This window comes from Falco cherrug, chromosome Z (genome assembly GCF_023634085.1).
Source record: "Falco cherrug isolate bFalChe1 chromosome Z, bFalChe1.pri, whole genome shotgun sequence".
NCBI classification, from domain to species: Eukaryota; Metazoa; Chordata; class Aves; order Falconiformes; family Falconidae; genus Falco; species Falco cherrug.
Window position 1 is genome coordinate 61,456,716 of NC_073720.1, and position 22,508 is coordinate 61,479,223.

The 22,508-nt window shown below is 41.9% G+C and overlaps 1 protein-coding gene across 1 annotated transcript; it reads left to right on the forward strand.

Annotated features, from left to right (window-relative positions):
• Positions 1-6,746: 6,746 nt before the first annotated feature.
• On the forward strand, positions 6,747-21,994 carry SLC25A46 (solute carrier family 25 member 46). The gene is made up of 8 exons (XM_055699309.1): positions 6,747-7,111; positions 9,059-9,101; positions 11,593-11,650; positions 12,158-12,235; positions 12,942-13,042; positions 16,008-16,064; positions 16,529-16,586; positions 19,747-21,994. Exons 1-8 carry the CDS (start codon positions 6,859-6,861, stop codon positions 20,323-20,325), a joined length of 1,227 nt encoding a protein of 408 aa, XP_055555284.1. The 5' UTR covers positions 6,747-6,858; the 3' UTR covers positions 20,326-21,994.
• Positions 21,995-22,508: the final 514 nt, after the last annotated feature.

The window sequence follows — 22,508 nt, forward strand, 5'->3', positions numbered from 1 at the left end:
GTGGTGACAGAAAACATGACCTTTCCGAGCTAGAGTTATTGGTACCAGGGAGTGTGGCAACCGTGATCTTTGTTTTCATCTGCTTAGATGCCGGTGTCAGGCCCAAAAGCCTGTAAAACACGAGGGCTGGCTTAATTTTGAAGAAATCCCAAGAAACTGCCAGTGACATTAGGCTCCTTCATTTCAGATTGAAACTAGACAGATTCATTACCTTGTCAAGGGTAAGTGCAACCCTCGGATCTCTGCCCTTTGCTCTGTCATCACCCACAGCATCCTTTCTGTCACGCTGCTATTTTCTTGTGGTACTTGCTGTATTACTACTATTTATTATTCATGGAGAGCTGAATGTTATTCATGCTTCAAGCTGGGCAGATGTGCAGGAGAGGATGTGCACTCTCTTCTTAATAGACAGGGAGTCTGTTAAAGACTGCTTAACAGTATTTCCATGCACAGTTTTCCTAACTGTTGCTCAGAGCCTACACTGACATCATTTCCTAAACTTCAAAAACCCCATGGCACTGCCTCACTGATGACACAGACAGGTTGCTTTTCTTCGGTATTTCTCCTCAGCCCTAGCAAGGAAGACAGCCTAACTCCTGGTACATTTTTAACAATGCTAAGAGTTAGCTCATCAGCATGGTGTACTGGCGATGACAGAAGCAGTCCTTCCAAAATGAACCAGAATGACCAGATCTGGAGCCCAGTTCCCAGCACCTCTCTGGCCTGGTGCTCTGGGAGCTGACTGGTTGCTAGATCAGCTGTCCATTTTCAGTTATGTGCAAATGAAACAGAGTAAAGCTGAAGTAGCTGCCAACAGAATGATTTAGGAAGGGGTCTGCAGCTCGTTTGACCAGTGCAAATCCCAGCAGCTGTGTCCCCATGTGGTAAGCATAGCGTTAATACATAGGCATGTAGCCCTACACAGTATTGTGTATGTGTGTCACACGGTGGTGCTGCTGATCAGCAAATGTGCAACCTGTGCCCATATTGGCAAGAACAGATACCTACTGCTGTGAGCGGGTATTGTGCTGGTATTGGCTCGTGTGTGCATATTGTGTGTGTGTATGCATGTCTTCAAACACCGCTTGAATTCTAATGTCTTGATGACAAAATTTTTACTGCAGGTGTGCTACTTTACAGAATTTTACTTTTCCTTGATTTTGTTTTTCTTACGGTACACATACGCCACTGCATATCTCCGTTGTTGTATGTATAGATAAATTAAATCCAAATCTTGTCCAGAGTCAAATTGCTTGAGTTCTTTAATGCACTTTTCTTGTCACAAGCCACATGGATAATATCACTTTGTAGCAGGCAGGCTTACTCCAGTCACCACTTAAAACACGAGAATTTTTCATTGCTTTAGGTCTGAGTCCCATTTCCCATACATTTCTCCAACTCAGCTGGGGAACAGATTGTGAACTTTGTTTATCCATGGCTTTGTATCTATTAATCATATACCCAGCATTTTACAGCATTTGGTACGTTTTTGCCTAATCCATTAAAAAGGCATTAATGCATTGTACTGTACATGGTATCATATATTAACTTTGCCCTTTTTCTGTTTTTGATGTAATTTACTGCCATTCTTCTGGTTTGGAAGTATATCTAATACTCCCGGTGCTCTGCCTTGGACTTCCAGGGATCAGAAACAAGCAGCAGCTCAGTCTCCAAAGGCTGCTGTAGAGGCAACCCCTGGATGTGCTGAGAAGCAGCTAATACCAGGGAGGAGGGAAATACTCCCCGTTTCTCCTATCCTGCAGCCACAGCTTACAGGGCTGTCTAACAGTCTTGGGAGCAATACTAGTGAGTATTTTGTCTTCTCATGTCAGGGAAAAAAGATCTGTGTTCATGAACACTCAGTTACCCAGAAGGAACAAAACCAGAATGGATGAGTTTGGTTCTGGCAACAGCAAAATGGCACTCAGAAGGTTTGCAGCAGCACAGAACAACTCAGTCCCTGCAGAAACCATTATCTGCCCACCTGCAGATTCAGGACGTTCTTTGCATGCCTGTGGTGGCAACTCAAATGAAGACAGAGAAGTTTTTGGTTGAAGACCATTTCTAACACTGCTGGCTAGCCCCTTGCCTGTCACCCCGCACTTGGCACCATGCTGCCAGAGGTGCCCAGCTGGCCAGAGAAAACAGGGGATTCCTGTGCCTGGTGACTGCTTGAAAAACACATTGTGGACAACAAAAAACTGAAGTTGAGGTGCTATTGCATGGGCAGCAAAGGATGGCCCAGCCACTCACCTTTGGTTTGGAGCAAAACTCAGTGGGGAGGAAAAGAGCCTCTCAGCACAGAAACCAGTAGCGCTGGAGTCCATGACAATTTTCACCTATTTGTGGGATGCTGTAGCTAATGTGGGATATGCTAAAAAAAAACCCTAATTGAATGGTCTGAGCCTTCTGCTGACCTCCTTCCCCAGAGGAGCTGTCACTGCCATGCCTGAGAGGGCCCCCTGCCCAGCCCATGGCCTCCTGCTCCCAGTGTGAGCCCAGCTGCCCCTCCCCAAGGCATCCCACAGCGCTGCCATGGGGAAGGAGCACGGCAGGACTCTGTAGCCACCTGCTCATAGATTGGAGTCATACTGCAATGGAGATCCTAGAGTAGGGACCTCAGGAGCAAGATCTCACTGGCAATGGCCCTGTTGTCCCTACAGAGACATCTACTCAGTGCCCACATCTCTGCTGTGTGGGTACTGTGCGTTTGTGGTGTAGAGCAGGTGGCAGGTGAGTTGTCACACTTGGTGTCAGGGCGAGCCAGGGAGAAGGATGGTGTGGTTCTCCCCACAGGGACTGCAGGTCCCACTGGCAACAGCTTGGGCACTTCAGTGCTGTGGTTGCTGCTCAGGAGGGCAAAAGAACAAAGTCCCTGTGCCCTCTCACTCCTACAAAGCTGCTGGTGGGCAAAAGCTCTGCTGCTGATCAAGAAACTCCAAAGGATACAAGGGCACAGGGAGCAGAGCCAAGGCTCCATAGGAGAATGGTTTTCCCCAGCTTCAAGTGTTCTGTGGATGGGATGAGGCAGAGCAAGTTTGTGTGGGTTGTGGGAGGGGAGCCACAGGCTTCTGGTCTTCCAAGCTGTATGAAGAAACAAACCCGGAAGGATCCCTTTAACTTCCACACTTTTTTCTTTTCAGCTCAGAAGTGAAAATCCCCTTGTGAAAGAGATCTGCAGCCTCTTCTTCCTAGCCCAGGTCACTCTTGATGAGCATCGGTGAATGTGCACCAGCCAACCATAGCACAGACATGCTGGATGCCAGGTCTCAGTGTGAGGGAGAAACTCAAGAGCCTGGGACACCTTCCAGCTTCTCGTTTCAATGACTCAGGGAGCTGTGGCGATGGACTCCCCAAGCAGAATCCAGCTCATCTAATAGCTGACACATGCACCCAACATTTAGGGAATGAACTGGGAAAGAACATTCTGCAAAATGGTCCCTCCTCTTTTACAGTTTTCCTTTTCAAATACCTGGTGCCAAACAGCTGCTCTTAGTAAGACTAAAGTTCAGGTGGTTTGTATTACCCCCTCAGGCAATATCAGGATGATGTCACAGGTCCAAGTCTGGACTGCCAGCAGCCCCTGAAAACCCCAGGCTCTATTTTGCTGGCCCTTTTGGGCTGACTCCTACCTCAGGGTTTACCTGTGTGCCTAGTAAAATACTGAGGAAAATCAAAGATTTTCTTGTGAGCACATGCTCACAGGTGGGCGGCTGGAGGGAAAGAGCTCTTTGGACTGATCCACCACTGAGACACGATTAAGGATGCTCTGGAGGTCAGGCCCACCGAGACCTGGGGAAAAGCCAGCCAGTTTGCTGTTCCTTCCTCTGACCTTATAGAGGCCTTTCAATACTTAAAGGGGGCTTATAAGAAAGATGGGGACAAACTTTTTAGTAGGGCCTGTTGAAAAGAGGGTAAATTTGAACTAGATATACGGAAGACAATTTTTACAATGAGGGTGGGGTAACACTGGAACAGATTGCCCAGAGAAGTGGTAGATACCCCACCCCCGGACACATTCAAGATCATGTTGGATGGGGCTTTGAGCAACCTGATCTTGTTGAAGGTGTCCCCAGTCATTGCAGGGGGGGGGCAGACTAGATGGCTTTTAAAGGTCTCTTCCAGCTCAAACTATTCTATGATTCTATGATTTGCACAGCTTATAGGGGACTAAATGTATGTAACAAACAAGTTTAGAGCTATGTTGTACCTTTATTTCCATGTGCAAGAGATTTTCAATGTTCATGCTGTCACCTTCCTGCTGCAGGCTGTGTTACTCTGCTCTTTACTGGGCAGCAATTACTTTCAAATCCCTTATTCCTGTAATATCCAGAGCCATCGCATTCATGTGTAGGACTGCATGATCAGATCACCACATGTCCTTAAGGACATGTATATTCAAGTATTTATTGACCTGATCCAGACTGAACCTGTATCAGAAACAAAAGTAACCTGGTTGGTTTTAATACAGATAATTATGTTTACCCCAAAAAAAAGCTTCATTGTTTTGGCCCCTGCCTCCAGAGGTGGCTGGTTCTTCTGCCCATATTTTTGAGATTACAGCACTAGAACACAATGTTCCAAGCAGACTTTACATTAACAAGGAAAATGTTGTGGCCCATTAAAAATGGTGGTAGAGAGAAGGAGGCTCCATGTGGGCTTTGTCTTACTGTGGGACAAAAGTGCTGTTGCTCCCTGGGGCTCTGTTCTTCCCATGTCAGACATGGATGCCTGCTCCATACCTAGTTACTGGAAAACACCTGAAGCTCTGTGGTGGTGCACTTCTCCCCCTCCTCTGGGCTGTTCTACGACCTTGGAAGCTGCTGGCTAGATCTCAGTGCCTTGAGTAATGAATTGGGCAGTCAGGCACCCCTGGACTGTACCAGTAACTCTTAACTGACTGAGGCAGAGAATGGCACTGCCTGTGCTGGAGCTCCTGCAGACTGGTGAAAGCAAGGAATAAGAATGGAAACAACCAGTTTTTCTCCGACAACCCCAGAATGTTCCTGCTGGATCATAGCCTGAGTGGTAAACAAGTGGAACAACACATTGCTCCTGGAATTTTTGAGAAAATTACCAACTTAGGTTATGGTTGGGATGGAAATTTGCTGACGACTAAAGCCAGTCATTTCACAGCCTTATAAACAGTGGTCCTAAATGAGACCCTTTGACCTTTCCTGGACCGCAGTGGGCTGCAACCAGCATCTCCCTCTGAGTGGTATGTCGCTCAGAGCTCACAAACCACCAAGTCTGTAATACTAGTGGGACCGTCATGGAAAGTCAGTGACGGGACCTGGCTGATACCCGTTCTCCTCAAGGCTCAACCCTTCACCTGTTGAGAATGCAAAGGCATCTAATGTGAGTATTGCACTCAACTCAAGAGCAAACTTCTAGTAGGTATACACCTTTGCTGTAATATATATTGCAAGCTTGAAATAGTTAGGTTAATCATGTAATTTTTTTATTTTAAACAAATCGATTTGCTGCTAAAACCTTCTGAACTGTGAATAAACTTTTTCTTACCCTCTCCCCCCACACCTGTCCATGGCTTTAGATCTAATCCATTGTCCAGGTCTGAGGCTAGGAATAGATCCAGCTGCACCTAAACTCTGTGACAGTTCAGAAAGCAAAGGGGTCTACCATAAAACTCATGACTCAATGAGAGAATCTCCTTTACCCTTTCATACCTTTGATCTTTATAACTGTTTCCAACTCTATTCTCACCCGATTTCAACTTGATCTATCTCTGTGCATCTATTCCATGTAGTATGTAATAAACCGAACCCTGACATTGCATCTTATGTCGTTGCATTTCCATATAGTTATATTAAACCTTTTTCACTTAAACTCTTCAGTGATGATTCTTTCAGCAACCTGACCTAACTAATCCTTTTGCAACAAGCTCTACTGGCAATACAAAGCCGGCATTTAAAGGCAGAAGAAGACACCACCCCCCAAGCACACTGTGCGAGGCGGAAGGGGCCGCAATGACGGGAAAGCACAAAGCAGTAGCAGACTCCTGCCGCATGTGCGATATGAGCCCAGAACAGGCTGACGCTGGCTTAACTTTGTGTACAAAAGAGGGAAAGGCCGTGCGTCAGGCCAAGACCTGGTTGTGGGAGGCCTTGGTGGGCTTCTCAGGGCGGGAGGAGCTCAGAGAGCACCAGGCCCGTGGGGAAGGTGTTCAGCCGGTGTCAGGCATGGATTGCCTCGCTCGGCACCGCTCTGGTGGGCTGAGGGTGCCGCTGGCGATCGTGCCCGTTCCTCCTCAGCCGGGAGGTGCCAGCGCTTCAGGGGAGAGAGACCAAGGGGAGGAAGGGAAGTGCAGGCAGGAGGAGCGGCGGGGTTAAGCCAGGCGGACCCCGCTCTCTAAGCCCTGCCGCCCTGCCTGCCCGGTGGGGCAGTGAGAGTTCACCAGGGTAACGGGCCGGGGGCCGTGCTGGCAGACAGCTGCCCTGCATGCCAGGAGCGCGCCAGGGCTCGCTCTCTTCCGCCCGCCAAAAATGTTAGGCCGGGCCCAGGGCCACGGAGAGAGCCTCCTCCCCGGTCCGGCCCGCCGCAACGGCAGGGGGCGCACTCGCCCACCCTCGGCCGCCGTCCCACGCGGCGTCCTTCCCCGCTGACCCCACTGCCCAACCCTTTCCTCCTCGCGCCGGGCAGGAGAGGCTCTATTGGCCCAGCGGCTGCCGGCCCCGCCTTTTTCGCGGTCACGTGGCCTACGAGCCCGGCCATAGGGAGGTGTGGCTCCGTTCCGCAGCCGGAAGTGGCGGTGGGGTGTGGACGCCGTTGTCGCCGGTGCCGGCCTGTGCGCGGCCCCCTCGCTCCGTCCCTCCCCCCACCCCCCGCCTTCTTCCTGCCATGCACCCGCGGCGCCCCGAGGGCTTCGACGGCCTGGGCTACCGCGGGGGCGGCCGGGAGGAGCCGGGCCCCGGCGCCAGGCCCTTTGGCAGCGCTTCGGAGCTGGGCCACTGGGTGACCAGCCCGCCCGACATCCCCGGCAGCCGCAACCTGTACTGGGGGGAGAAGACGCCGCCGTACGGGGCGGGGACACCCCTGGGGGCCGCCGGCTTCAACGAGGAGCCCAACTTCGGGGCGGGCGGCCCCGGCGCCGGTAAGGGAGGGCCCGGCCTGGCCCGGCCCGGCGGGGGAGCCGCCTTCTCGCCGTTCCGCCTGTCCCTCGCTTGTCTCCCGCCACGCTCTCCCCGGGCGGCGCCGCGGCGGCCGGTTAGCGGGGACCCGCCGAGGCGGGCGAGGGCGCGCAGGTGGCGGCCGTGGGCTGTGCCGCGGCCTGGCCGCGCCCGTGCCAGCGCCGCTCGGGTCTGCCGGCGCTGATCGCCACCGCGCCGGGCCCGGAGGGGCGTTGCAGCCGCGGGCTGCCGATGCCGAAACGCCAGGAAAAAAGTTCGATAGAAGACAGAGAACCTGCGCCACCACCTGTTGCGCTCCAGCACCCGCTTCGCTGTGTAGCACCACATAGTTACACGCAAATACGATTGAGAGTGCCAGAAGGCACCCTGCAGCTTCTAGTTAAGCAGCGTGTGGTCAGCTCCCCATTGCCCACGTAAGCCATACCCTGCAGAAATACTCGGTCTTCTGTAAGGGCAGGAAGTACCTTTGGATCTTAACAGTATGTTTTGTTACTTAGTGTTGATGTCTCAGACTTTGTGTCTTTTGGCAGCTTTATTGTTATGTTGACAAGGGGTGTGGTATGAGCTGCTGAATTAACTCCACCCCGCCCCCACCCTGCTTGCAGGATGGTGAAGGAGCCATGGAACTGGTAGAATTCGAGAAAGCAAGCGTGCTCAAATCTTTTCAAGTGATTGCTGGGAAACTGGGCAGAAACCCGCAGAAGCACAGTATTATTTTATGTCTGTGAACCAGAGGTGAATTAAGAGAAACTTGATAACTAGACTACTGAACATTGCCACTAATTAAAAAGAATGTTCTGGAGCAGTTTGTATACACTTAAGTAGCAAAGCTTTTTGAAAGACTAAAGTATTTAAAATTTAGTTGTATTAATGGATGAGTCTTCTTTTTTTCCAACCTGTAGTGCAGTGTTTTTTTCAGGTCTTACAATGAGTGCAACCCTTAGCTGGACTTCCATCTGTGCAAGCACAACTTAAATACGCAAGCAGACACTTGAAGACTGCTGCCTTTTTTTGTTGGGGGTTTTTGTTGGTTTTTTTTTGTCTTACCTACTCATGGAGGGTATATTGATCCTGAATTTTGGAAAACTGACAAGGAGTTGCTCTATTACTGGGCACTAAGTCCAGGCTCTCCAAGTGGAGAGAGTCATACTCCTCTTAGGAGGGCTGCCATGTGTGTGTAGAGCTCCACTGAAGTTACTGGCATTAACCATGCTTACAGCCTGCTTGCACCCTGTGGATTGTAGGGCTGAGCGTTATTTTTCAGTTGCCTTTACAGTTCTGATAATCTTCTTAAAATCTCTTCTGATGCTTCCCAATGTGTAAGTGTCTGTCTGGTAGCAGACAACAGAGAACTGAACCCATTACTGTGGTTGCGATTTTAACAGTTCTCTAGTAAATAGATTTTTGCAAAGGAGTGGAGGTAAACAGCTGACTTAAATGTTACATCATCAGTGGTTTTGTGTGTTATTTGTCCCAAAGTTTGTCTCTTATTACTGGTGTTGTTTTTAAAAATAATTTCACTTCAGATATCTAAATGTATGTTTCAGAGTTATTGCAAACTGTTATGCATGCTAACTTTTTCAGTGGTTGGTTTTAGATTTTTTTAGATCTTAAGATATACTCTGTTTTACTGTTCACTTTGTCTCTTTTGTTGTCCCTATAGCTGTTTGAGACAAAAATAATTTTATTTATAGAAGCATGTACAGAATCAAATGCAGTCCAAAGTGCAAATATTCCTGGGGGAATTATTTTTTATATCCTTTCTTGCAGGTTTGCCATAAACGTTCTGGTTTAGTGCTTGTGATTTTCTGAAGTACAATATAAAATTAAGCTTTTCAGATTGTCTTCGTGTCATTTTCTTCCGCTTTGTGATTATCGCTGCTGTATAATCTGTTTCCATTCTTTTTCAGAACAGTTGAACAGATTTGCAGGCTTTGGTATTGGCCTCGCAAGGTAAGAGTTGTATAATAATTTTCAGTGACAATGAAGTAGTAAAGCTGTAGTTGTTTTATGATGCCTGTGTTGTGCCAGGGGAGGTTTAGATTGGATATTGGGGAAAAATCCTTCACCAGAAGAGCTGACAGGCACAGGTTGCTCAGGAAAGTAGTTAAGTCACTATCCCTGGAAGTATGTGTAGACATTGCATTTAGGGACGTGGTTTAGTGCCTGGAAGTATGTGTAGACATTGCATTTAGGGACGTGGTTTAGTGGTGGACATGCAAGTGCTAGGCTAACATTTAGGCTCAATGGTCTTTAAGGTCTTTCCTATGATTCTTTGCGCACTTTTGTGTTGTGTTTTTATGCTAGTAGACTTACACAGCTGACATACCTTTAGAAACTGTCTACCTGAAATCCATGTAGGTTTCTATTATCTTTAACTGAAATGTTTCTCAAAATTACTTAATGGGCAGTGAATATAAGAAACACTTTTTTGTTACATTATGCCCAGGATATATCCATCCTATCAGAGCAGTCTGAAAATAACACCAGAAAACTGATCGCGTTTGCTGCTTTCAGTGTTTTTAGGTAATGTGAATGTTTCCTAAGAATGTGAAAATGTCTTCAAATACATTATCAAAGTATCCTGAAACAGTAATGTTGACTTAGCCAAGTGGTCCAATAACCATTTTAGTCTTTATTATGGTGACATTGATTATTGGTAGTATTTCTGGGAAAGTGGTAGATTTTAACATGTTTAACCATATTTTCAGAGCTTAAATTGTCAAGTGTAAGGATCATGATAAGCTTAGGATTTTTTTGGTGGGATGCCTACTCAGTCACACTCACCTGGTCAGGTTTTTCTCAGTCACTGCACTGATGCAACTTGGGAAATAGTGGGAGGTGGGGTTTTTTGTCTTGAAAGCTTTAGGACTAAAAAACGTTTTACTGTTTGTTGACCTGAATGTGATACTTCTCAGAGAAAAATGCAGTTCTCTTCAGTACATGAGTACTTGTGTCACCCAGTTAGACCAACATGGCAAGCTGTATCAGTTGAGGTTCTTACAGTGTATTTCTACTTAAAGAGGAGGGGCTTTTACTTGACCTGCAGCCTGTCCTGCTCCTTACACCATTGTTATCACCCTTGATGCCCATCAGAATCTCTTTTAACCAGTTTGACTCACTAAAAACAGAAGACCAAGTCAATTGAAGAGCTGGATTATTTTTGCCTTTTCAGTTAGGTTGATTTACCTGGGAGCTGACTGACTGTGAAAGCCAGCAGATGCCAGCTAACTGGATTAGAGAGGGAAGGGATAAAGAAGAACTAGGAATGACCATTTTGGGGAGTTAATGAACATGCTGATCTCCTTCAGGAGCAGAGAGATGTTAGCATGGCTCAGTCTTCCTTTTGAACTATATGCTTTGATTTAGTTATCAAAGTTTTCCACATCCTGAAGCACCATGGTCACTAAGACTAAAATGTGTGGTTTTGGGAAAGTGAGCTGATGAACATTGTATCACTGCTGAGAGAAATTCTCTCTGCTTCTGGATTTGTACCAGATTGAGTCAGAAATCTTGTAGGAAATGCTCAAAAGAAAAGGTTAGGTTTTGTGCGGTTAGTTGAGTTGGCTACCCGGACGGCTTAATAGACAGTAGCTGGAATACAGGGGTAGTTTCACCTCTCTTGGTAGTGGCAAACTACTAATTAGTTAGTTATGAACCTGCAGGCTCAGTACTTTTCTCTGCCAGTCAGTACTTAATTATCCAGAGTAAAATCCCCGTAAGAGACCTACCCCAGATGATCCTGTACATTGGTGGTCAAAGCTGTTACTTGGGATGCTTAGACAAAGCCTGGAGGTTTTGCTTTTCTAATCCGTATCTCAGGTTTGAACTGAGTACAGGTAAGTACACTGATCACTCAGGCACTTTGGAGATGAAGTTTCTCTGCGTGATTGTGACCAGGAATCCCACTTTAGAACTGAGAGAACTTTCCTGTGAAGGTTTGGTTGAAATAGCATTTCTGGGGGTGGAGGGAGTGTTGGTTTGGGGCAGTAGCATTCTCTGGTGAAAAAAAAATGTCAGCTGTTAGCACCGATCCTCTGGTCCCGCTAAGGCTTCATGTTGATTGATAGCGTGCTACACAGAATTAACATAAACCTGGAAACAAATAATTTCATAGTTCTGGCTCTGGCCTGTTTTGTTCCCTCATATTTTATGGAGGGAAGTTTTAAGAAATTTGGTATGTTGTTTCGCCTATAAAAATACATACATGCGATATATATGTAAGTGGGCTTTCTTGTAGTGAATGTATGTGTCAGGTTTTTTATTACTTTTTCTTTTATAGTATTGGCAGGCTATCAGGTAGCCATCCAAAATGCCTCGTTAATTCACTAGATAATGTATAGGTTTTTCAAATTCTGATCTAAGTTGTTAGAGAAAAGTAACAAGCCTTTTCTAATAAATTTGTGGGGGCTTCCCATGCTTTAAATACACTTTTCTTTTAAAGCCTATTTACAGAAAATGTGTTGGCCCATCCTTGCATTGTTCTACGTCGTCAGTGTCAGGTATGTCTTTTATATTACCTCTTCTAGTCAGAGCTCCTGTATACTGTGATGTTTCTGTGTTTTCATACTCTGTAGAGTATAAGAAAGCTTCACAGTTCCTAGGGAGACACTGCTACATTAACGTGTTTTCATTTGTATAATACACGTTTTCCATTCCAAAATTTTAACTTACCTTGAACATTCTTACTCATTTTCGTTTGGGCAGTGGAAAATGAATTACAACAAGGGAGTGTCTTCAGAGCAACTTCCAGATCCTCATTTACAAGCAGGATGCTTTGTTTCCAATATTTTCTGGTATAACCTTGCTTTACCGTTCACATTTTCAACATACAAATACTTAAAAGTTGTGCCTGTTTCCCGAAATGTCAGTGACCACTTACTCGTATTTTGGTCACTTTAGCTGACCTTTACAGAAATAAAATCCTTATTTCGGAAGTACTTTTTCCTTTAGAGTTCTAACATCTGCAAGCGTGTTTATAAAACTGCCATTATTTATATTTTTAACAGGTTAACTATCATGCTCGGAATTATCATCTCACTCCATTTACTATTGTGAATATTATGTACAGCATCAATAAGACACAGGTCAGTATTTGGTGTCAGGCTGTATCTGAGCAGTGGAGACGATAGCGCATATGTGCCTTGACATCTTTAACTCTTTATGTAATTGGTGGTTAAGAACATGGCCATTGTAAGGGTTTGCTGTTTTTATAGTTGCAGAAATTTTTCAGGAAGGTAATGATAAATATTTTTTTTTAAAGTAGTATTTAGTGGGGAAGACTTGCATATGTTGGAAAACAGAAAGTCCCTGAAACTATTTTTTTTTTAATTAGGATTCTAAAAAATAACTAATCCTTATATGGATAAAGAGATTATCCAAATGACTACTTACAAAGACAGTATTGTGTGAATTTTCTGTTTGCATGGGAATAGCAGTCCTGAAACTCAGATCAGAAGACAGTAAAAAAAAGATTTTCTGGATTTCTTATGGATATGCTTTAACATCTCAAGTTGTCCATAGAAAATGGTGTTAAGTTTATAGTACAGTGTTGACAGTGAGAGAGATGCCTGCAAAATTGTTGACAACTGCTTGGAATTATTGAAGAACAAAAAATTTTTTTCAGAGTTGAAGTTATTTTTCCCCTGAATTTGGTGACAGTCAAGTTCAGTAGTAGAATTGTAGCCCTTTGTGGTCTGAAATTGCTGAAATTTTATAAAAATTAGTGAGATTAAAAGAGTTTTGATTTTTATGTTGCCTAAATCAGAATATGTTCTGTATTTCAAACCACAGGGTCCAAGAGCTCTCTGGAAAGGTATGGGCAGCACTTTCATTGTTCAGGGCATATCCCTGGGAACAGAAGGCATTATCAGTGAATTCACACCTTTGCCAAGGTACCACAGCGTTTTTTTTACTGCTTCTAACAGTCAGACACTGAATAAGTGCTTTCAGCACAGCACTTGTAATTAGTCAATAGTGAGAGACTTTTCTGGGAGCTTTGTGTGTTTGGTATGTCTGCCTGCTGCTCTGAGTGTAGAAATAATGCAGCAAATTGGCTTTCAGTATAATCATACTGTAATAAAACAATTCATAAATTTCTTTTTGTATTTTGGTTTGTAAGTCCAAAGTAAGAAGTCCTAGTTTCATTAATCTAAATACAGAAAACTTATACAGCTAATGAGCCAGCACTGACATCCTGCTGAACATTTCACTGTCTTTGGTAGGTGAGAGAACAGAATGGCCTGCATTAGTAAATGAGAAGACATGGTAAATAAGAGTCTATGTGGCTGTCAGCTTTGTCTTCTGTCCTCCTTTACCAACAACTACATGTACTTTGTTCAGTATTCTCATAATGAAGCAATTAAAACTAAAAATGAGTGACTTCATTTAAAGAGATATTCACCATTCTACTTCACTATGCCTATCTTTTATTTTGATTTGTGACTCTGACTACTTCTTATGCTGAACTTTTACGCCAGGATTGTGGTAAAACATTGTGATGTCTTTCTGCTTTGAGATACAAGTCTGATTAAGAATTTTTGTCTGGAGACTTTTTATCAGTGTTTTATTTTATAATGGTCCAGATCTAACAGTAAGGGCTGACAACTGTAGTAATATATATTGTTAGTTTTGTTACAGGTGTTTTAAGAGTAAGTGGGTTGTGTGAGAAAGTTTATTACGTAAAGTAACTAAAACTTACAGTGAAATGCAAGAAGACTGAGATTCAAAAGTTATGAAAAGATAGCAGACAGTTGCAGGGTGCACACTGAAGCACCAGTGAAACAATAAAAATTTAGCTTGGAAAATATATTAGGGAGGCAGTCTTGGATTTAAGGCTTGCTATGTTTGAATGGACCAGTGGTTTGATGTTAATATTAGTTTCAGAAGAGACAAGTGCCTGGTTTTAATGTGTGGACAGACTACGTACTTGAGGGACATGGAAACTGACCTAGTTTTGAAGATAAGAAATGTAGGCAGGCTGAAACAAGCTACTATTATGACGCATGTGTGCATACTAATAAAAGTAAGTCTTTGCAGGTTCAGGCATTTGTCAAAACGATTAGCAAAAGCATTTCATGCTTACATTGTGTTGAGCGCGTATTTAAGCTTTTTGGTCTGCTGTCTGTCATACGTAACTGAAATTCCCAGGCATACACTTTCCTCCAGGTGCGACTTGTTCTTGTTTTTAAATACTCCTCTAGGAGATGCTTAAGCTCATGAGATGTGATACACTGCTTGTATTTTCATAGTTCTGATTTCTGTCCAGTGTGAGCAAGGAGATTTTTCTTGTGGGCCAGTTGTTCAGTAGCTGGAAAAGTAAGCTAGTGCTGCTGCCAAAAGAAGCAATCCTTTCTGCTGGTACCTGCTCATTCCTTCCTCAGTGATACCTTCATCCTTCTTCCAGTGCAGTATGTGAGCAGTCACAAAGCAAACTAGACTGGGGAAGTGATCTGACTGAAATGGTTGTCTTGTATGTGCACCACCCCTTGCAGTTTTCTACTGGGTGCTCTCCCTTTTTAATGGTAGCATGCACACAGGGAGCTGAAAGTTACTGCTCATAGCAGCAGTGCCAGCAAATCTGATTTAAAAGCTTATTTAACTACTTTATCAAGCTCCAAAGGACGCAAGGAAGTGAGATGTCAATTCCAGTTCTGTATCATAATACCATAAAAGAATCCCTGTGTTTTAAGAGAGGAGCCCATAAATGCGTGTTAACAGCTTTGTTAACAGGCAAGTTGGTGTGGTTCTTAAACTCATTCCGTAATTGTTCTTCCACTTCAGCAATAGTTATAGCTAGTGGATTGACTGTTTAGGCTTTCATGCATTAGTTTGGCTGCCTTCATTTTCCACATCTTTGTAGTATTACGGCTCAGTGGATGTGATGCAAGTGTCTGAAGTACATAATAGTAAATGATCTTCCCTTCCTCTTTAGTAGCTGACATGTATTTAGGAAAGTGATAGCTACTAGTAACACACAATTCTTTAGAGTTTCCTTTCTTGGATTAGAGTTGTAACTACAGGCAGTGGGTGAGTGTGGTTCCTGGACAAGAATTGAAGCTGAACACTTTATAGCTTGTTATTAAAAACGCATAATTTAGTGTGTCAAACATTTCAGACAAATATCTTTACCTCATAGCTACAGTATTTACCAAACGTATGCCAAACGTATACATTTGGCATTTGAATGTTACGTTGAGCTAGGTGGGATTAAGTTTTCTGTCAAATGGAATGTAGTTTAACGTGTACGGTCCATATTTGACGTGTGTAAATAGAAAATACTACTTTAAGGGGATTTTATTGAAGTCACCTTTGTGTTAAACACACAGGCTTTCTTTTGTTGTACCAGAATATGCCAAAAGACTTGAGCTAAGTCTGTACAGAATTACTACACAGCTTCTAGTCTGACATACTGTACTTGGTTTGGTGTTGTCTAACTGCGTCAGAATGTGATTTAGGATTTCATGAATGAAACAACTGGGTGAGCATAACCTCAAAGAACAGAAAATGCATGATCAAACTAAAATAATCTAATACTCTGTGAAAATGGCTTTAAGAGTTGGTATGTAAGGATGCAAAATACATGCAAAACACTAAAGCCACTAGTTACAGTGAGAGCTACAGACACCTTTTTAATAATTTGAAAGGTTTTTTTGCTAGAATATCTAACAGGCCCAAATAACTTGTAAAAGTTAAGCATAATTTATGAAATGTGTTGCGGATGTCTTTCAATATGGGAAATCCTACAACATAAACTGATAGTAGAACACCAATATGAAAACTGCATGTTGACACCCATGGAAGAAATGCTTGAGAATAACGTGTTCTTATGTATATTAAGGTAAATACTTTTCTTTTTAGGGAGCTTTCACATAAATGGAACCTCAGGCAGATAGGTGGACACCTCCTACTCAAAGGGTAAGTATAACATGTTTTATTACCTTACATCTTATTTTCTAAACACTAACTACTAAATGTATATTAGCTTCATCTGCAGCTGTGGTTACTTGACAAGTTGCTAATAGTAATTTTCAAATTTATTTTTTTTTTAAGAATCTTGATTATATAAATCACTTTCACAGATTATTTTATTAGATCCATATGTTTGTATGGAACCTGAGTGATTTAAAAGATTAGATTCTTTTGGTAATTACATTATTATATTTGGGAGACCTGAATAAGTCTGGTCACATAGAAATGGAATTTAACATAACTTTAGACTGAAATTTATCTCAACTCGTGCATTTTAATAATTGAAGTTACAGTTGTTAATTTTCTCTCAGGCTTGACTTGGTAGATAACTTTATCAACTTTCAGGTGCATATTTGGCTAGAATTATAGTATTGTCATTACCTTAATTCTTATCTTTTTCATTTCCACAGTTTAACACATGTGGTAGCAATGCCTTTTTATTCTGCGAGCCTGATTGAAACTGTACAGGTAACTTTACATATATTTGCAACATTTTGAAACATACTATTAGTCTCTTTATAGACTAGATTATGTGGAGAGCTGAGGCAGGCTTTGGATTCAGGTTTATGTTGGGATGGTTGTGTTTGTTTTGCTTGAGGCTGTATGACTTACTAATGGAGATAAAAATCATTTATCATGATGGGCATATTAGTTGTACTATCTTAAGTCTAAATCTAGAATTAGAACATTTAATACAGATAGTTGGAATATATTGTCTATGATATAAGGGCAAGTTACATCTAGTTCTAGCAGACAAACGGTAAAGAAGTTTTTCCTCATGTGAAAGATTTTTGCTCCGCAAGTTGTTGCGGTGACCCTTTCCCTATAACTATAAAGCTTTTCTAGGAAATCAGCTTTGTTTTGTTAAAAGAGTGAACTCTACTATTTCAGGACTCCTTTCATTCAGTTAGGTTTTTGCTTTTAAATTTTCATTTAGCTTTTCCTTAACCATATCAATAAATATCTGGACCGGTCACTTAGGATACTGCTTAACTTGTTCTGTAACTGCACAGAGTAACCCATAGTATTGCAGACTGCCTTTCAGTGAGTTGTTGTATCTGTTTCTCCAGAAAGAGACAGGATTTAGCTATGCAGCAGTGGTCCAGGGTAATTCTTCCAGCGATCACTGTATAATGAATTGCTCGTAATTAACACGATGGTATCTTTGTGCAGCTAATGGAACACACTGTAAAGTGATCTTTCATGTGGAGGGTGGTGCAGGATAGTCACTGTCATGTCATTCAGTCATCAAAACAGTAATTTTCATTCATAGCATAGGCAAGTTGTAAGTATGGTCAAAACTGATTTAGATACAGCTGTTCAAACCTACAGTTCAGCTGCTGGTGTATGTCTACAAAATGGTGCTTTTTCTATGGAGAAGAGGCAGACAAGACTTCTACAGTTCTTAGTTTCAACGTGAACTTTAGAGGCTGGTACTCTTAAAGGACAGGATTCTGCTCTGTGCAGAGAATCCAAATTTAAAGGAGCCAGAAGGTACTAGGAAGAGGCTGTTCTGTCTGATCTGGCCACGTTATGAGTTAACAGGACAGGTGAGATTAAGTGTGTATGCATGGAGGCATGCTGATAGAATCCCAGTAACAAACTCACATTCTCTAAAGTTACTCTGTATGTAAGAAGCCCTATTTCTCTCTCCTGTTGAATTATTTTGAAAGTAGTTTTCCATAAATCCAGCCTGAGTGGATCTGTGAGTCTGTGGAAACCTTGGGAAGGTTGAAGTGGCCTCATGCTGGGAAGGTGACCTAGGAAACTTTTCTATGTCCTGGGAAGCATCTTTACCCTGAGCATGCCATAATCCTGCAACTAGAAACAAGTAGAACACTGTTCATGTTTCTTGGTTCATAGCAGGCTACAGAATAAAATGCTATATTCAGGTATCTTACTGCTTATATTGTTGTCTGAAAGGATGTTATCTATGTTGTTGGACATGAGGAACATAATTAACAATAAATGATAAAAGAGAGCATGACTTAGAGCCTGTCTTCTGTTTGCAAAATAAGTAATAAAGTTTCTTTGCTAGAAAGCAGCTTAATAGGAAAACAATCAAAAAGACAAAACGGCATCTCCCCCAAACCTTTGGACAGGTGATCTATAAGGCATTGCTTATGAAAATAATTCCACTGAGATCTGAGGGCTTTAGGCTTAGTAGATTCAGCTGTGTGCAGGTATTTTACTAAACAGGTGTATATGTGCTGTATAAAATACATTCTTCAGTTCCTGGAAACATCATGAGCTTTCTTACTAGAGACACAACGGAGGTAAATGACAGAATTTGTGAAGATTTTATTTGTACTGTGTTAATCAGTGCAGGGTGGCAACTTAGCTTACGAGGTTTACATTAAGCTGCAAGAGGACAATGACCAATAATGAACTATAAAAGTTATAAATTTTTAAAAGTTATAAAGATAGTGGGATTTGTAACTAACAGTTTTATATTAACTTTGATTGTCTTAATTCTGATAAATATTACTGTTCAACAGTATTAGTTTTACACGGTTCTCCAAGTAAATATATTTCATCAAAATAACTGTAAATAGTAGAAATTTTTAGCTGTCACATTACTGGTTTTGTCTTTAATGTTCCAAACCACATGGTGGCGTGTTTGACAAAAGCAAGCACGGTGTTGAAGTGCAGTGACTAGTAATGATCTGGGGGAAAAGACGGTTCAGTGGGGGTTATGATGCTTACCTTACTTGTACTTAAAGTCTATAACCACATTATATTCTGAAGTGTTTGAATTAGTTTCTCTTCTGCGCAGACTGACCATGAAGGCTTTGTAGGCTGTTAGTCTTTCCCCAGAGTACTGGGGAATGGTTTTGTGGTTTATCCTGGCATGAGGTCAGCAGACAGCCAACATGAACTTAGAGACTTGTGCATTGAAAAGAACTCCCAAGTCCTGAATTTTGGATGTAACAGTAATGATAAAACACTGAGTTTGTATAAGCATTGGAAGGGGAAGTAGTATCTTTAGCTTAAACGTGTGGTCATAGGTGGAGTATAATGGAGTAAATGATTACTAAGTGAATTCTTTATTTTCACTACATGAACAAAGTAATTATCTTATTTCTAAAGAGGCAGCATGGGTAAATAGTGCTATTTTAGATGGAATTAATGGAATGGAAATGTTCAGAGGTGACTTAAACTGATACTAAAAATGATCTTTCAACTCCGCTTCAATTATTGAAATCTTTATTATGCAAATTTAAGTTCAAAGGTGAGAGTTATAGTCCTTAAGGAAAAGGACTTTTAAATTAGATAAATAGTTAAGCATTTTGCTCCAGAAGTGGGCGTTTTCAGTACATGACTGTTTTGCAGACTGATACTTCACAGCCGTAGGCTGAGAATTTACTTTCTTTGGTAGCAACACAAATAACTGGAATGTAGATTAAACAAAGACTCTTCAAGATGGGCTCATTTTTTAGAAGGAGTTTACTTGAATGCTATCAAGAGTGTTAGAGCAAAGAATTTGTATCAGTATAGCCATGCAGATACAATAGCATGCAAATGTTTAACTCTCTTACAAAGTTCAGTAGCGATGAAGTGTGGAAGTGGATGTCAGCATGGTTATGAAACGGGCAGCACAAGCGTAACTATTCCTTTGTGCTTGTAGAGCGAAATAATTCGAGATAACCCTGGCATCCTGGACTGTGTGAAAGAAGGCATCGGCAGAGTGGTAGGCATGGGAGTACCCCACAGCAAGCGTCTCCTTCCTCTGATGGTCTTGACTCTTCCAACTGCTCTACATGGAGTTCTTCACTATGTCATCAGTTCCATCGTCCAGAAGCTTGTTTTGTTTGTTCTAAGAAAGGATGATTCCCACAACCTTCCAGCTGAGAGCTCTACTTCTGTGCAGAGCATGCTGGATGCATATTTTCCAGAACTTATTGCTAGCTTTGCTGCTAGCCTTTGTGCTGATGTCATGCTTTACCCACTGGAGACAGTTTTACACCGCCTTCATATTCAGGGGACACGCACAATAATTGACAATACAGACCTTGGCTATGAAGTGCTTCCGATCAATACTCAGTATGAGGGAATGAGAGACTGCATAAATACTATAAAACGAGAAGAAGGGATGCTAGGGTTTTATAAAGGATTTGGAGCTGTTATAGTGCAGTATACTTTGCATGTGGCAGTTTTACAGCTTACCAAAATCATTTACTCAACACTGCTTCAAAATGTTTCCTAATCTGTTCAGCTGTGGATTTAGCACAGTGAACATGATTGACCTACTAACCTAATTATTGTTTAAAATGGCTTAGGAAAATGAAGTTCTAAGAATCCGCACTGGATTCTCCTTACGCTGTAAAAGAACTTCTTTTAAAAATGGGGATATAGATTCCTAAGTGTAATTAATAAAAAGTACTGTTTAAATTTAAAATTACAGGCACAAATTGAGTATTTACTGTGCAGTCATACAGAAGAGAGTTGGATTTCAGATGTGGTTGGAGTGAGGATTTACCTTTCCTCTGACTTAACGGGTATGAATTCTTAGTATCTGCTTTGTGAACATCACATATGATATTTAATTTGGACTGGTAGCCAGTTGAAAGGAATTTTCATGAGCTGTAAGAACATGCAAGTGGGAGACTGATAGGTTTACTGGTCTTTTCAAATCGTTTTGAAATTCGCAGTTAATGAAGCTGTGAGCAAAATAGAAACTGTAAAAGTAACTGAAATAGACATAAATGTCGTAGTTTACAGGTAACACAGATTTCTTTGCTGCAGTGTAGCAGAAGATGACAAAGAGGAATCTTTTGCTTTGTACAAAATAAAAAAGTTTGGGGAATGCAAATTTGGCTGTCTTGCAGTTTGTTTGCAAGGCTTACAGTAATTAAAGTGTGAATAAAGCAATTAGAAACTGATGTGTGCATGTGTAAGTGCCATTTTTAGCCATCTTTCTACTCATAACTTCAGGGTTTAATTTTATTCTGCTACTTTGTGTAAGAGTAGAATAATCTTACAATGTGTGTAGTATCAGTGTTCAAAGTGTATAGAAAGCATAAAAAAAATGACTGTTTCTAGAGTTTCTCTTGTTAGATGAGAGATATGTACACAGCTATCTACTTACTGTTTAGTACTGATGTCCTTCACTTAAAGTCTGTTGAATTAGATATTTTGTGGAGCACAGTAAAGTCTGTTTATATGCAAGTAAACTACTGAAATGTACCATCTTTTTCCTCTTCTCCTAGTAAATCAAGACTTTCAGTCTGAAAGTGAGTTCCGATCATTCTGAACAACTTAGTCCTCCTTGGTTTGATCACTAAATATGAAAGTTGGCAGGGGTGGGGGGGGCAGGCGGGCAGGGACTGGGTGGTCGTGATATTTAGCAAATAAAACAAGCATGTGGAGAATCACTTTTAAATTATATGAGAGGCTACTGCCTTCTTCACATTTCCATGTCACAAGTCTATCTTTGAATACTGTAAATTGATGTGCATTTCAATCATTAATCATTGTATAGTAGTTAGAGCTTATGGAAACTAGTCACGGCAAAATAATGAAAAGGTGTTGCAATTCATAAGTTCTGACTCCAAATCATTTGCAGGTCTACTTTGCTATTAATCTAACTCATGTATTTTAAATGCTGTTGTGTTTAAATGGAAAGTATAGTGAACCTGGGAAATGATCTTATTTTGAAATACTGTTAATTGCAAATTCAGTGTATAGAATGAAAGCAATGAAATAAAATGAGAATTCACTGTAAATATTTCAAAGTAATTCACTGAAGAGGCATGTGAAGGAATCTCAATTTGTGTGTTATATTTTATTGTGTAGACTTCAGAATGGCTTTTTCAAGTTTCCCATCTCTCCTAATTGCAAGAACATGTTGAATTAAACTACATGCAAGCACTTGAGTGAGCTATTCTATTCCTGCTTTATATTTTTAAAGTTCCTATGAGTATGAAGAAAGCCATATCAGAGAACCATCCAGATTGGAAAGGGTCTTGGCAGGTTGTTTAGTCCAAATTCCTGCTCTAAGCAGGGGCAGCATTGACTTCAGACCAGATTGTGCAGGCCTTTGTCCAGTGAAGTTCTGAATTCCAACTTTTAATACATAAAATCAGCCTTTTCAAAGGTATTCAATTCAGCTGAAGCCAACTATTCCATCACAGCTGCCTTGAAGCAGTAACTAAGTCCATGCTGGAAACCAACACTTGCAGATGTATCAGTTTTTCTAGGAATAAAATTTTACAGAAGGCATTTTGTCATGGAAATGGAGGACATGCCTTTATATATTCTGCAAGAGGGAACATAGTGTGTTCTCAGAATTGCACTAGATAATGTGCTAGAGTATTAACTTACGTCAAACTCTCTTGTTTTGGTGGCTGAGAGTTTTACAGTTCTAGTCTATGCCAGAGTCTCAGATCT

Bases quoted from the DNA above. Each gene is read 5' to 3' on its own strand.
- SLC25A46 (XM_055699309.1), top strand. From the start codon at position 6,859: ATGCACCCGCGGCGCCCCGAGGGCTTCGACGGCCTGGGCTACCGCGGG. The intron at 11,651-12,157 runs GTATGTCTTTTA...TATTTTTAACAG, and splicing joins TTCTACGTCGTCAGTGTCAG to GTTAACTATCATGCTCGGAA. The intron at 16,065-16,528 runs GTAAGTATAACA...TCATTTCCACAG, and splicing joins GGACACCTCCTACTCAAAGG to TTTAACACATGTGGTAGCAA.